Source organism: Lepidochelys olivacea (genome assembly GCF_965140295.1).
Source record: "Lepidochelys olivacea isolate rLepOli2 genome assembly, chromosome: 13".
Classification (NCBI taxonomy): Eukaryota; Metazoa; Chordata; order Testudines; family Cheloniidae; genus Lepidochelys; species Lepidochelys olivacea.
Window position 1 is genome coordinate 31041834 of NC_140423.1, and position 13708 is coordinate 31055541.

General features: G+C 43.5%; 1 protein-coding gene across 7 annotated transcripts in view; it reads right to left on the reverse strand.

Annotated features, from left to right (window-relative positions):
- PHF20 (PHD finger protein 20) overlaps positions 1 to 13708 on the reverse strand; it is a 189631-nt gene that overhangs the window by 103478 nt on the left and 72445 nt on the right. For 6 of the 7 annotated variants that reach the window (XM_084646322.1, XM_084646321.1, XM_084646320.1 and 3 more), the window contains exons 8-9: positions 4950 to 5129; positions 3490 to 3666 (exon numbers count right to left, since the gene is read on the reverse strand). In XM_084646322.1, coding sequence (XP_084502448.1) covers positions 3490 to 3666; positions 4950 to 5129 — 357 coding nt within the window. The remainder of the gene's footprint in view (positions 1 to 3489; positions 3667 to 4949; positions 5130 to 13708) is intronic. The other variant, XM_084646317.1, reaches the window with a different exon arrangement.

The following is a 13708-nucleotide window of genomic DNA, read 5'->3' on the forward strand; positions in this document are numbered from 1 at the left end:
CTAATAGAACATACTGTTTGAGATCCCAAATCATTACAAAACATGTGGATGTACAGATCACAAATAAACACATTTTAAAAGGTGTCAGAACCCGAGTTAAGATTGCTCTGGGTTGTCTGTTTCTACTGTAATATTTGATATTACAAGAAAAAGTATTCTTTATACTGCTATAGTTAGTGATGCCTTCAACTCTTGTAAAGGAAACAGAACTCTGAATTCAGATCTTGAGAGGTAACTAAAGGAAAAACCAATTTTCAGCTACTTTCAGCATTTCAGTTTATAATTATTTGGAATCAAACATTTTTGAAACTACTTAAAAACTTTGCATTCTAAATGAATATATAAAGGTATCATGGTAGCTTTCCCTTTTCTAGCTTTTTATTAAAGTTAACTGTTAATCCAAATGTTTTACAACCTTTCCCTGTTATAGATTCCCAACGCCAAATGGGACCGTTGTGATCATCTAATCTGGCCTACTGTATAACACAGGGCAAAGAACTTCCCCCAAAACATCCAATCTTGGGTTAAAAATGGTCAATAATGGATAATCCACCACAAAACCTGGATAAATTGTTCCAATGATTAATTACTCTCACTGTTAAAAATTAACATCTCATTTCCAGTCTGAATTTGTCTAGCCTCAACTTCCAACCACTGGATCATGTTTTACCTTTCTCTGCTAGACTGAAGAGTCCACTGTTAAATATTTGTTCCCCATGTAGATATTTATAGACTAATCAAGTCACCCTGTAACTGTCTCTTTATTAAACTAAGGAGACTGAGCTCCTTGAATCTACTGCGATAAGGCATGTTTTCTAATCCTTGAATCATTCTCGTGGCTCTTCTCTGAAACCTCTCTAATTTATCAGCATCCTTCTTGAACTATGGACACAAGAAAGGGATACAATATTCCAGCAGTGGTTGCACCTGTGCCAAATACAGAGGCAAAATAAGCTCTCTACACCTACTCAAGATCCCCCTGTTTATGCATCCCAGGATCACACTCGCTCTATTTGGCCACAGCATCACACTGGAATCTTATGCCGATTATCCACCACAATCACCAAATCTTTTTCAGAGTCACTGCTTCCCAAGATTGAGTCCCCCAACCTGTAAGTATGGCCTACTTTCTTTGTTCCTTGGCATATACATTTAAATTTTGCCATATTAAAACACGTGATTTACTTGAGTACAGTTTACCAAGTGACCCAGATTATTCTGTATCAGTGACTTTCCCTGTTCATTTTTTACCAGTCCCCCAACATGTGTGTCATCTGCATCCTTTATCAGTGATCATTTTATATTTTCTCCCAGGTCATTGATTAAAAAAAAATTAAATAGCATAAGGCCAAGAACCAATTCCAACAGGACTGCAAACACACCTGCTCAATGACAATTCCCTATTTATAATTACATCTTGATACCGATACGTTAGCCTGTTTTTAACCCAAAGTGTGCCATGTTAATTTTATATAATACCAGTTTTTTTAATCAAAACGCCATGTGTTACCAAGTCAAATATCAACATTACCTTTATCAACCAAACTTGCAATCAAAAAAAAGCTATCCAGTTAATGTGATAGGATGTGTTTTTCATAAACCTAAGTTGATTTGCATGAATTACATTACCATGCCTTTAACCCTTTTCCAATAGTCACTAGTTCTATTAAATTATAGAATATAAATTAAGTACCATACATATGAGAACGTCATAATCCAAAATCATATTATATGGAGGCATCAACTGCAGCTCCATAGTTAAGGCTGAGTTTGCATTTGAAGTTCAACCACTTTATGTATGAATAGAGCATATTGTACCCACTGAAATCACAGCACTTGCAGAATTAATGTTCTAAGAATTTACATGTAAATCTATTAACTAATTTATAAAAATTAATTTAAAAATGAGTCCTTTAAGAAACTGAATACTCTGTGTCAAAGAAGATCATTCAGAATTTACAAATTCTAACGTATTGTCTATCAGCAGACATTGGCAGAGAGGTAAAGATTGAGTGGAGCTGATGTGACAGGTAGGATTTTTCCCTTCCGTTATTTTTATAACAAAGTTTGTCAAAGGCTGAAGATTAGTAATCTCCTTCAGGGATACACAAAAATTCTCCTCTTTCAAAATGGTCATGATCAACCATTGTTTTGAACAGGACTGAGGCCACAGGATACCCTTAGTAAAGATGGCCACCACCTAATTCACCAGTTCTTAACAGTGTTCCTAGGGGCATCTTCCCTGAAGGTTGTTTGGCTTCATTGCCACCGGGAACAATGGGAAACAGGGCCCATCCTAGCTGAGGGTAGATTGTATCTCAGTCCCATTGAGAACAGTGGAAAATGGCAGTCATTTTGAAAGAGGGAACTTAAGGAATTTCTCTGAAGGAGATTTTGTGCCAAAGCTACTCCTGAAGAAACTTTTGGTTATGAAGAACAGCAGCAAAAGATGACCCTTAATCCCCAAAATTTCTTTTAAAAAAAAAATCTATTTTTGCATCAGATCTACTTAACAGAGATGGGAGATGGAGGGAAAGGGACTGTGAGGTATGTGTACACAGGGACATAGAAGGAATCAAGTGTGTATAATCTAGTACTCTAACAATGTCAGGCAGCTGTAAATCCAGTATAATCGCTCAAGATGCTCTCGCTGCTTTGCACTAGTTCAGAATGGCATACACAGGCAAGAATTGATGAATCAAGCCTTAAAAGTTAATTTTTAAAACTTATCTTCAAATAACTGGAATTTTCACAGCATGACACTCTCTTGGGGCTTCTAATTTGTTGTTTATGTATGAAAATTCTAATTATAAAATACATAAAACTCCCACACAACAACTATGTTAAAATGGAGTGAAGATCGAAAGTACGTATTATGATGTTTAGGGTAAAGAAACATTAAAGAGATGTTAATCATCCCCACAAAGAAGAATTATAACTCCAGAAAATTCAAAGTTAAGGTTAATTTAAGGAAATCCATACATGTTACAATTTGGAAATGCACAGTTAGGATACCCCAACAACCTTAACTCTCTCCTGCAGTGATGATAAAAAGGGGGGAAATATACTAAAGAAATTAATATCACTTTAAACATCAGTTTAATCTTATTTTGGACCACAAAACACAAATATATTAATCATGATTGTATGGTTATTGCATATATGAGACTGTAGAGTTACCCTACCTTTCACATAGCTAAAACCTAATAATTTGAAATGCAAAATTACCACTATGTTTACAAAAAATTGTTCATAATTACCCCAAAGTTAACCTATAATAGCAAAACTCAGAGCATCAAAACCCAAAGCATGTATTTTTCCTTTATACAGCATTCATAGAAATGCTCCCCCCCCTTTTTTAATTTGTAAATAATCATGTAATAGAGAAATGTTTGAAAAGAAAAAAGGTGCCTAGTGCCAGTGTTCTATCATAAATACACAAAAATACAAAGGCATCACATTTTAAATTTGTTAAATCTAAATTTGAACCTGTAACAGAAGGCTCTTGGGTTTCAGTAGATTTAAAGGAGAGCTCACGGTCATCAACTTTTTCTTCCTTTAAACTGCTGTTCACATCAAGCGGTGTGGTCTGTGATACATCTCCAGAAGATTGATGTGCTTGTTCACAGGAGTTTTGGTCAGACTCAACAGGAATTTCTAACTGAACTAGAAGAAAAAGAAAAAAAGGAGTTTGTGGGAGCAAAATACACAAAAACATCAGATAGCCAAAGTACTGGAAAATACAGCTCTACATCACAAGATGCTGAAGACTTAAGGCAAAAGCAGATGTGTTTGTCTCACCATATTCTGTTTTAGGTGGATAACAGAAATGTGTGAAACAAAACCTCCACTCCCTTCCCTCTTAGCGTTTGAATATCACATCCAGTCTTCTTTTCAGCATATGAGCAACGTGGCACATGACCAGTATTCATCACTGAATCTGGTCCACTGGTTGGATAATTAGCTTCCCCGGCCCAGGGTAGGTACTGATGGGGAGCGTGACATTAACGCCATTCCATGCCCCCCATCAAATCCAGTGATTCCAATAGACCACACAGTCCGATTGGGTTTAATAGATCGGATTTCCTGAGAAAGTCGGGGAGAGAATGGAGTGGCTCAATCAAGGTATTTAAACTAGGGCTGTCAATCGCATTTAACTTGCATGATAAAGAGATTGCACTACAGTACTTGTATGAGGTGAATTGAAAAATACAATTTCTTGTTTTTTTACAGTGCAAATATTTGTAATAAAAAATAAATAAAAAGTGAGCCCTATACACTCTGAAATTAATACATTTGAAAATGTAGTGAACATCCAAAAATATTTAAAATAAATGGTATTCTTTTGTTGCTTAACAGTGTGATTAATCACAATTAATTTTTTTAATGGCTTGATAGCCCTGATTTAAACAGTACAGTTCTCACTACACCATGATATCTTAAGTACCTGGTGGAGGTTCTACAAAGGAGAGAGTGAAATACAATAGTTGGAGATTGTTCTAGTGTGGGGGGAGAAAGGTTGTAAAAGGGAAAAAAAGCATCCATCCAAACAGATGTAAGCACTATAAGGCAGGTACTGTCATTTTATTTGTGGTTAGTTCAGTGCCTAACAATGGGGTGCTAGTCTATGATGGGGGGCTCCTAGGCTGAAATAGTAATTAGGAAGTGAATAAATGAATGGATATTCTATATGGTTCAACTAGTTCCAACAGGGATCCCTTAAACCTTAGAGAAACTTTTACTCTGGATTATCTGGGCAATCTGTCCCCAGTTCAAGTGGATTCTAATGTATTAACTGCACATAAAAGCTAAACATAAAACCAGTTTTATCAATCTTCTTTACAAGTTAAAGTCATTTAAACTTCATCTTAGTAATTAGTTATAACACATGACTAAACAACTCTCCTTCATAATGACCCAAGAGCATACCATTACAACAAAGTACTTACATTCCTCTGGTTCCTTTGGACTAGACGCTGGATCTTTCAAAGGTCCAATTTCAGCAAAAGTTGTTGTAACAATATCTGTATTTATTATCTCAGGACTACCATTGGATGACAGCCTTGACGATCGTCTCCTAATTTGGTCTCTTTCATTGATGCCTGGAGAGTTTTTCAACTTTTCCTGAGCTAAAAAGCATAATAAAATTTAATTTCATTGTGCAAATAGGTTGTCAATCATGAAAAACATTGAAGTTCGACAATGAGGTACTACTGGCTATGTGGTTAACACCTGTAGATCACTTATGCCTCTACCCCCAATAACTGGAGTTCTGATTATGAACAGGTAAGTAACTTCCCATTCTCCTTTGAGTGATTGTCCATATGCATAATCCACTGCTGGCGACTCCTAAGCAGTGATTTTATGTAATGGAGGTGGGAGTCTGAAGTCTTTTGGAAAATAAAGATTGCAGCACTCTCCTCAATGAAGTGATGGTGACTAGAAACAGTTTTCATTTACATATGAAAGAGCGAACCTTTCGGTAACTGTTCAAAGCTAGACTCAGAGCCAACGGAGTGACAGGGTCCTTGACTGATAACATTTTAATCAGGCCTTTGAGGAACTTGATCACAGGTGGTTAGGAGAAGGTTGTACGGCTGTCTATAGGTGCATGATGGACTGAGATCGCCACCAAGTGTACTTTGACTGAATTCAAGGATAAATTACTTTGTTTTATCTCCTGTGAGTAATTCAGAATTCAGGATATCAAGCAGTGATGAGGGGTGATGGACTTCCACTAGCACAAGTGAGAAAACCTGGTCCATTTCTCCAGGTAAGTTTCCCTCATAATGTCCCTTCCTGCTATTTATGAGGGATGAGCCTAAGAGCCAATGTTCAATGTTCTACCAGCAACTCCTGTCAGGCCAAATTCATAACACTGACCACACTGTAGTCATAGTATTTATCTATAAAAAAAGTCATGTAAGGTATCAAATGAAAGCTGATGACACACTGATCATTAATATAATTGTGAAGGGTATGTATTAACACTACAACAGAAATTATGTATACCTACTAATATTAAACTTTGAAGTCTGTAACCAAAGGAAGAAACAGGTTTCTTCCAGTCAGGCAAGCAGGCAGGCAGAGTTGTCTCTCTGTCAAATGTAAATTAAGCACAGCAAGCCAAAAACAATGGGAGCGATATCTGCATGTCAAGTCAACCAGAAACAGAGGTTGGCAAGCGTGTGTGAATTCAATATGGCGCCAGCACACCGAACGAACGACCAAACCAACCAAACCAAACCAAACATCTACTGAACTATAACAGGGGGTGCCAGGACAACACTTCATTATTCAGTTCACTGAGGAACACCTTTGGCAGAGGGGGATGACTTCTGAAGGAATGAATCCTGGATTCACTGAAAACCAGCAAGCTCTGCAGAAAGACTGAGGGCAAGAAACTGCTTTAGACAAGGGTTGGGGCATGTGACATTTTAGTCTCAAGAAATGGGGTTTTACTTTAGTTTTATTTATAACAGTTTTATTTTTACTCTATACTCACTTGAATCTGTGCATCTCTGAACTTTATACATTTGTTTTCACCATAAGAACATAGGAGTGGCCATACTGGGTCAGACCAAAGGTCCATCTAGCCCCGTATCCTGTCTTCTGACAGCGGCCAATGCCAGGTGGCCCAGAGGGAATGAACAGAACCACTAATCATCAAGTGATCCATCCCGTTGCCCATTCCAAGTTTCTGGAAAACAGATGCTAGAGACACCATCCCCACTGCCCATTCCAATTATCCCCTAGCCAATGAACTTATCTAGTTTTTTTTTAAGCTGTTCTAGTCTTGACCTTCACAACATCCTGAGACAAGGAGTTCCACAGGTTGTGTTGTGTGAAAAAATACTTCCTCTCGTTTGTTTTAAACCTGCTGCCTATTAATTTCATTTGATGACCCCATAAATAGATTACAGTGCTGTATTAAAGGACCTGATCCTGAGCTGTAACCTTCCAGCTGTGTACACACTGTCTCTTGGGGAACAGCTTACCTGGTAATCACTGAGAGGGTCCAGTGACAGGGTCTGGATGCTACGAAGAACACTCTTCAAAGGGGGTTTGGGGACTGAGGTACACCTGCGAAGCAAAACTGAGCTGGCAGAGTCTTGAGGAGTGTGTTTGAGTAGTTGAAAGGCTGGCGGTGTACAGGAGCTGACAAAAAGCTAACACAGGATGAACTCCCTCACACTGGAGACAAGGGACCCACAATCCTGGGCACCCAAGAAACTGCCACATGAGGATGTTCCTGACTGAACAGAAGCAGGCATACTTTACCATCGACAACCAGCCAACCTCCATGCCCTGAGATAAAGATATCTCCGATCCACATGTAGGATTTCCCCCTTGTTTTGTGATATCAAGATCGGGAAACAAAGGTAAGGTTTTGGGCTGGGAGGCTGACAGGTTCAGAATGTCCAGGAACCAAAGCTGCCACATACATCCTGGGTCTACAGGGATCAGCTTAGCTGAATCCTGTTTGATCTTGCAGAGCACTCTGGGGACCATGGGAATTAGGAGACAGGCATACATCATGATCATTGCCACTGATATGGTAGCAGTATCTGCTGAATCCAGAGCAGCTTGTAGGCTCACCTTAGCCACAAAATCATATTCTGAGACTCTTCCCAAATTCTCCCTTTCAGGTCTGAGAGAAGTTTGTCACAAAGGCCTATATTCTTTCATAATTCCTGAAGTTACAGCAAGCCAGCAGGACTTGGTAAATGGTAACCCTCAACTGAAGGCTCATCAATGAGTACACTTTTCAACTCAATAAATCTAGTTTCTCTGGATCCTTGTCTCTGGGTCTTGATTTATACTGATGGGATTTTTCATTGGCCTTCAATACCAACAACGAAGGTGGCATTGGAAGTACATGAGAGAACTGAGGCCCTTTGGGTGGAACCTGATATTTTTGTCCATTTTACAAAAGGCAGGAGCTACTGTGTATGGGTGTTTCTGACAATACTTTCACTGGGTACAATCACCAGAATGGCAATTTTTCCTGGTGTGAAGGACCGGGGTATATACACCAATTTGTGGGTCTGCTCCTGAACTTCTTCCATGGGGATTTGCAGAGTCTGCACAATCCTCTTAAGTTGTTGTTTGGAATTCCCAAAAGTCATCAATTTAATAGACAGACGCTTTAATAGAGCGTCTGCTGGACAATAGCTTCACTGGGGATGATGATGACGGTACCACCAGAGCCAATATATCACCTGGTAATGAGACCTAATCCAAGTCCTCTTCTTATCCTGGTGAAGGTTGGGGAGGTGCTGGCTCTGGCACACCTTATGATGCCATGGTTGGTGGAAGTAACCTTGCAGATTGCTGGAGTCTATACTGAGGCTCTGCCCTACTGTAGGAGAACCACGGGTCCCAATATGGCCAAATTGGAACCCACAGGCACTCTCCCAGCAGCCATGGTGTGGGAAGCCAGGGACCTTGTGGAGGAGTCTCCTAGTATCCTTCCCTGGAGGAATGTCCAAATCCCCTATAATAAGAGTTTAGGTCCCATCCAGATTCTCTCTTATCACCTGAAGCCTCACATGAGGTTGATGAGAATACTCCACATCCATGGGAAAAAGCTATTGCTCATGGAGCAAAGCGTAAGGCTAGCAGGGTAGCGGGAGAGAAGTTATCAACATTGTTTTAGTGCAGCAAATGGCAGCAAAGCAGATAAAAGAGGTGACCCTGGCTCCTGCACAATCAGCAAGTCTCTGCCATAAACTCCAGTGCCAGCTGATGCAGTGGTGTGGCCAGAAGTGCCACTGGGTTACGAACACTAACCGTGGTGCCACGGCTGGCATCTTTCAACGCAAAGGTCTTTGATGACGCCACAATCATGTCAAGGATTGCTATCTGTGCTGAGTCTCTCGAGAAGTGAGGTTTCAGAGGTTCTGATTTTGCTTAGTGTCAGCTCACTACCAGTTCCTATGGACCAATATGGAACTGAGCTTACACAAGGACTACATGGAACGGTGAAGTCTGAGAGGGAATAGTGCTGATGGGAGTAAGAATAGGTGGGAGATCTCCCTGTAGGGCTACCCGCACTCTGAGTCTTGCCCGCCAATTTCTGGGTGGATTTGGATGAAGAAAGGGTCCCCCTAGGGATAAGGAGCCTGCACTTTCAGTCTTTGGCTCTGACAGAGGGGTGAGGGGCACCTCAAGAGCTAGGATCGGAAGCCGGTCTCAGGGACTTAGTCATACAAGTACATTTCTGTCTTTTCTCTGTCCAGACACTAAATGACTTTTAAAACAATAATTTCTCAGATATATGCAATTCTCTTAGGCAATAATGGTATGAGGAATAACATGATTTTGGCAATTAATTGATCTTTAAATATTCATGGTAAATAGGCCTGATGGGATGTTAGATGGGGTGGGATCTGAGTTACTACAGAGAATTCTTTCCTGGGTATCTGGCTGGTGAATCTTGCCCATATGCTCAAGGTTTACCTGATCGCCATATTTCGGGTCAGGAAGGAATTTTCCTCCAGGGCAGATTGGAAGAGTCCCTGAAGGTTTTTCGCCTTCCTCTGTAGCATGGGGCACGGATCACTTACTGGAGAAAAAAGAAAAGGAGTACTTGTTGCACCTTAGAGACTAACCAATTTATTTGAGCATACGCTTTCGTGAGCTACAGCTCACTTCATTGGATGCATACTCTGGAAACTGCAGAAGACATTATATACACAGAAACCATGAAACAATACCTCCTCCCACCCCACTCTCCTGCTGGTAATAGCCCATCCAAAGTGACCACTCTCTTTACAATGTGTCTGATAATCAAGGTGAGCCATTTCCAGCACAAATCCAGGTTGTCTCACCCCCCCCCCTTTTTTTTTTTCCAAAAACCACACACACAAACTCACTCTCTTGCTGGTGAGAAAACCTGGATTTGTGCTGGAAATGGCCCAACTTGATTATCATACACATTGTAAGGAGAGTGATCGCTTTAGATAAGCTATTACCAGCAGGAGAGTGGGGTGGGAGGAGGTATTGTTTCATGGTCTCTGTGTATATAATGTCTTCTGCAGTTTCCACAGTATGCATCCGATGAAGTGAGCTGTAGCTCACGAAAGCTTATGCTCAAATAAATTGGTTAGTCTCTAAGGTGCCACAAGTGCTCCTTTTCTTTTTGCGAATACAGACTAACACGGCTGTTACTCTGAAACCTGTCACTTACTGGAGGATTCTCTGCTCCTTGAAGTCTTTAAACCAGGATTTGAGGACTTCAATAGCTCAGACATAGGTGAGAGGTTTTTTGCAGGAGTGGGTGGGTGAGATTCTGTGGCCTGCATTGTGCAGGACGTCAGACTAGATGATCATAATGGTCCCTTCAGACCTTAATATCTATGAATCTATGAATAAAGGTACTTAATGTGACCATCGTAAATAGGCAGTGCTTTATTGTATGCTAGACAGAACAAAGCCAAGAGACCTCATGAGGCCACCCTGTAACTTGGATACTTATCGGCTAACATTACTTAAAACTACTAAAATTAGAGAAAAGTGCCAATGGGCACATTATCTAAAGCAAGGGTGGGGAAACCTTTTCTACCAGGGACCACTGACCCACAGAAAAAAAATATCAGTTGCGGGTGACACTCAGCCCCGCAGGCAGGGGAGGCGCAGAGCTTCCCCTAGGCTCCAGGATGGGGCCAGAAATGAGGGGTTCAGGTTGCAGGAAGGGGCTCTGGGCTGGGATGTGGGAGGGGGTGAGGGCTCCATCTGGGGGTGCAGGCTCTGGAGTGGGGCTGGGGATGAGGGGTTTGGGTGCAGGAGGGGGCTTCGCACTGGGGCCAAGAGATTTGGAGTGCAGTAGTGGGATCAGGGCTGGGGCAGGGGTGCGGGAGGGGGTTCTGACCTGGGGTAGGAGGCTTGGGCTCCGGCCAGGCAGTGCTTACCTTAGGCAGCTCCCGGGCAGTGGCACCTGCTGCTGCCAGAAGCGGCCTCAATGTCCAGCACCTAGGTGGAGAGGCCGGGTGACTCTGTGCAGTGTCCGCAGGCACCGCCCCTGCATCTCCCACTGGCCATGGTTTCTGGCCAATGGGAGCTCTGGAGCTGGCACTGGGGCAGCGCACAGGGCTTCCCTGATCGCCTCTGCTCCTTGCGGCTGCAGGGACATGCCCGTTGCTTCCAGAAACTGCGCTGACCCAACTGGAATTTTAACAACCTGGCAAGCCCAGCTTGCGGCTCCAGCCCTGGGGGGGAGAGGGGGAATCAGCACACACCTCGGGGTTTCCAGCCCGCAGTGCAGAGACTTGCCATGGGCCAGATGAAATGAAGCAGCGGGCCAGATCCAGCCCACGAGCTATAGGTTCCCCACCCCTGATCTAAAGCTAACATATAGCTAACAACTAAACATAAGACTAGCAAAAAGTTGCTGACAGTCACAGGGTCAGCAAGCCGCTTCACTTCGAAGCTAAGGGTATGTCTACACTACGAAATTAGGTCGAATTTATAGAAGTCGGTTTTTTAGAAATCGGTTTTATATATTCGAGTGTGTGTGTCCCCACAGAAAATGCTCTAAGTGCATTAACTCGGCGGAGCGCTTCCACAGTACCGAGGCTAGAGTCGACTTCCGGAGCGTTGCACTGTGGGTAGCTATCCCACAGTTCCCGCAGTCTCCGCTGCCCATTGGAATTCTGGGTTGAGATCCCAATGCGTGATGGGGCTAAAACATTGTCGCGGGTGGTTCTGGGTACATATCGTCAGGCCCCCGTTCCCTCCCTCCCCCCGTGAAAGCAAGGGCAGACAATCATTTCGCGCCTTTTTTCCTGAGTTACCTGTGCAGACGCCATACCACGGCAAGCATGGAGCCCGCTCAGGTAACCGTCACCCTATGTCTCCTGGGTGCTGGCAGACGCGGTACGGCATTGCTACACAGTAGCAGCAACCCCTTGCCTTGTGGCAGCAGACGGTACAGTACGACTGGTAGCCGTCATCGTCATGTCTGAGGTGCTCCTGGTCGCCTCTGTGAGGTCGATCAGGAGCGCCTGGGCAGACATGGGCGCAGGGACTAAATTTGGAGTGACTTGAGCAGGTCAATCTCTTTAGTCCTGCAGTCAGTCCTATTGAACCATCTTATGGTGAGCGGGCAGGCGATACGGACTGCTAGCAGTCGTACTGTACCATCTTCTGCCGAGCAGCCATGAGATGTGGATGGCATGCAGTCCTTCTGCACTGTCTGCTGCCAGCCAAAGATGTAAAAGATAGATGGAGTGGATCAAAACAAGAAATAGACCAGATTTGTTTTGTACTCATTTGCTTCCCCCCCTCCCCTGTCTAGGGGACTCATTCTTCTAGATCACACTGCAGTCACTTACAGAGAAGGTGCAGCGAGGTAAATCTAGCCATGTATCAATCAGAGGCCAGGCTAACCTTCTTGTTCCAATAAGGACAATAACTTAGGTATACCATTTCTTATTGGAACCCTCCGTGAAGTCCTGCCTGAAATACTCCTTGATGTAAAGCCACCCCCTTTGTTGATTTTAGCTCCCTGAAGCCAACCCTGTAAGCACCCCTCCCAGCGTCAGAGCAATGGCAAACAATCGGGCATCTGAGAGTGCTGCCCAGGACACTCACAATGGAGCACTCTGATGGGGTTAAAACATTGTCGCGGGTGGTTCTGGGTACGTGTCGTCAGGCCCCCGTTCCCTCCCTCCCTCCCTCCATGAAAGCAAGGGCAGACAATCATTTTGCGCCTTTTTTCATGAGTTACCTGTGCAGACGCCATACCACGGCAAGCATGGAGCCAGCTCAGGTAACCGTCACCCTATGTCTCCTGGGTGCTGGCAGACGCGGTACAGCTTTGCTGCACAGTAGCAGCAACCCATTGCCTTCTGGCAGCAGATGGTGCAATACGATTGGTAGTCGTCCTCGTCGTGTCCGAGGTGCTCCTGGCCACGTCGGCTGGGAGCGCCTGGGCAGACATGGGCGCAGGGACTAAATTTGGAGTGACTTGACCAGGTCATTCTCTTTACCCCTGCAGTCCTATTGAACCGTCTTATGGTGAGCGGGCAGGCGATACGGACTGCTAGCAGTCGTACTGTACCATCTTCTGCCAGGCAGGCAAGAGATGAGGATTGCTAGCAGTCGTATTGTACCATCTTTTGCCAGGCAGGCAAGAGATGAAGATGGCTAGAAGTCGTACTGTACCATCTTCTGCCGAGCAGCCATGAGATGTGGATGGCATGCAGTCCTTCTGCACCGTCTGCTGCCAGCCAAAGATGTAAAAGATAGATGGAGTGGGTCAGAACAAGAAATAGACCAGATTTGTTTTGTACTCATTTGCCTCCTCCCCTGTCTAGATCACACTGCAGTCACTCACAGAGAAGGTGCAGCGAGGTAAATCTAGCCATGTATCAATCAGAGGCCAGGCTAACCTCCTTGTTCCAATAACAACGATAACTTAGGTGCACCATTTCTTATTGGAACCCTCCATGCAGTCCTGCCTGAAATACTCCTTGATGTACAGGCACACCCTTTGTTGATTTTAGCTCCCTGAAGCCAACCCTGTAAGCCGTGTCGTCAGTCGCCCCTCCCTCCGTCAGAGCAACGGCAGACAATCGTTCCGCGCCTTTTTTCTGTGCGGACGCCATACCAAGGCAAGCATGGAGGCCGCTCAGCTCATTTTGGCAATTAGGAGCACATTAACCACCACACGCATTATCCAGCAGTATATGCAGCACCAGAACAT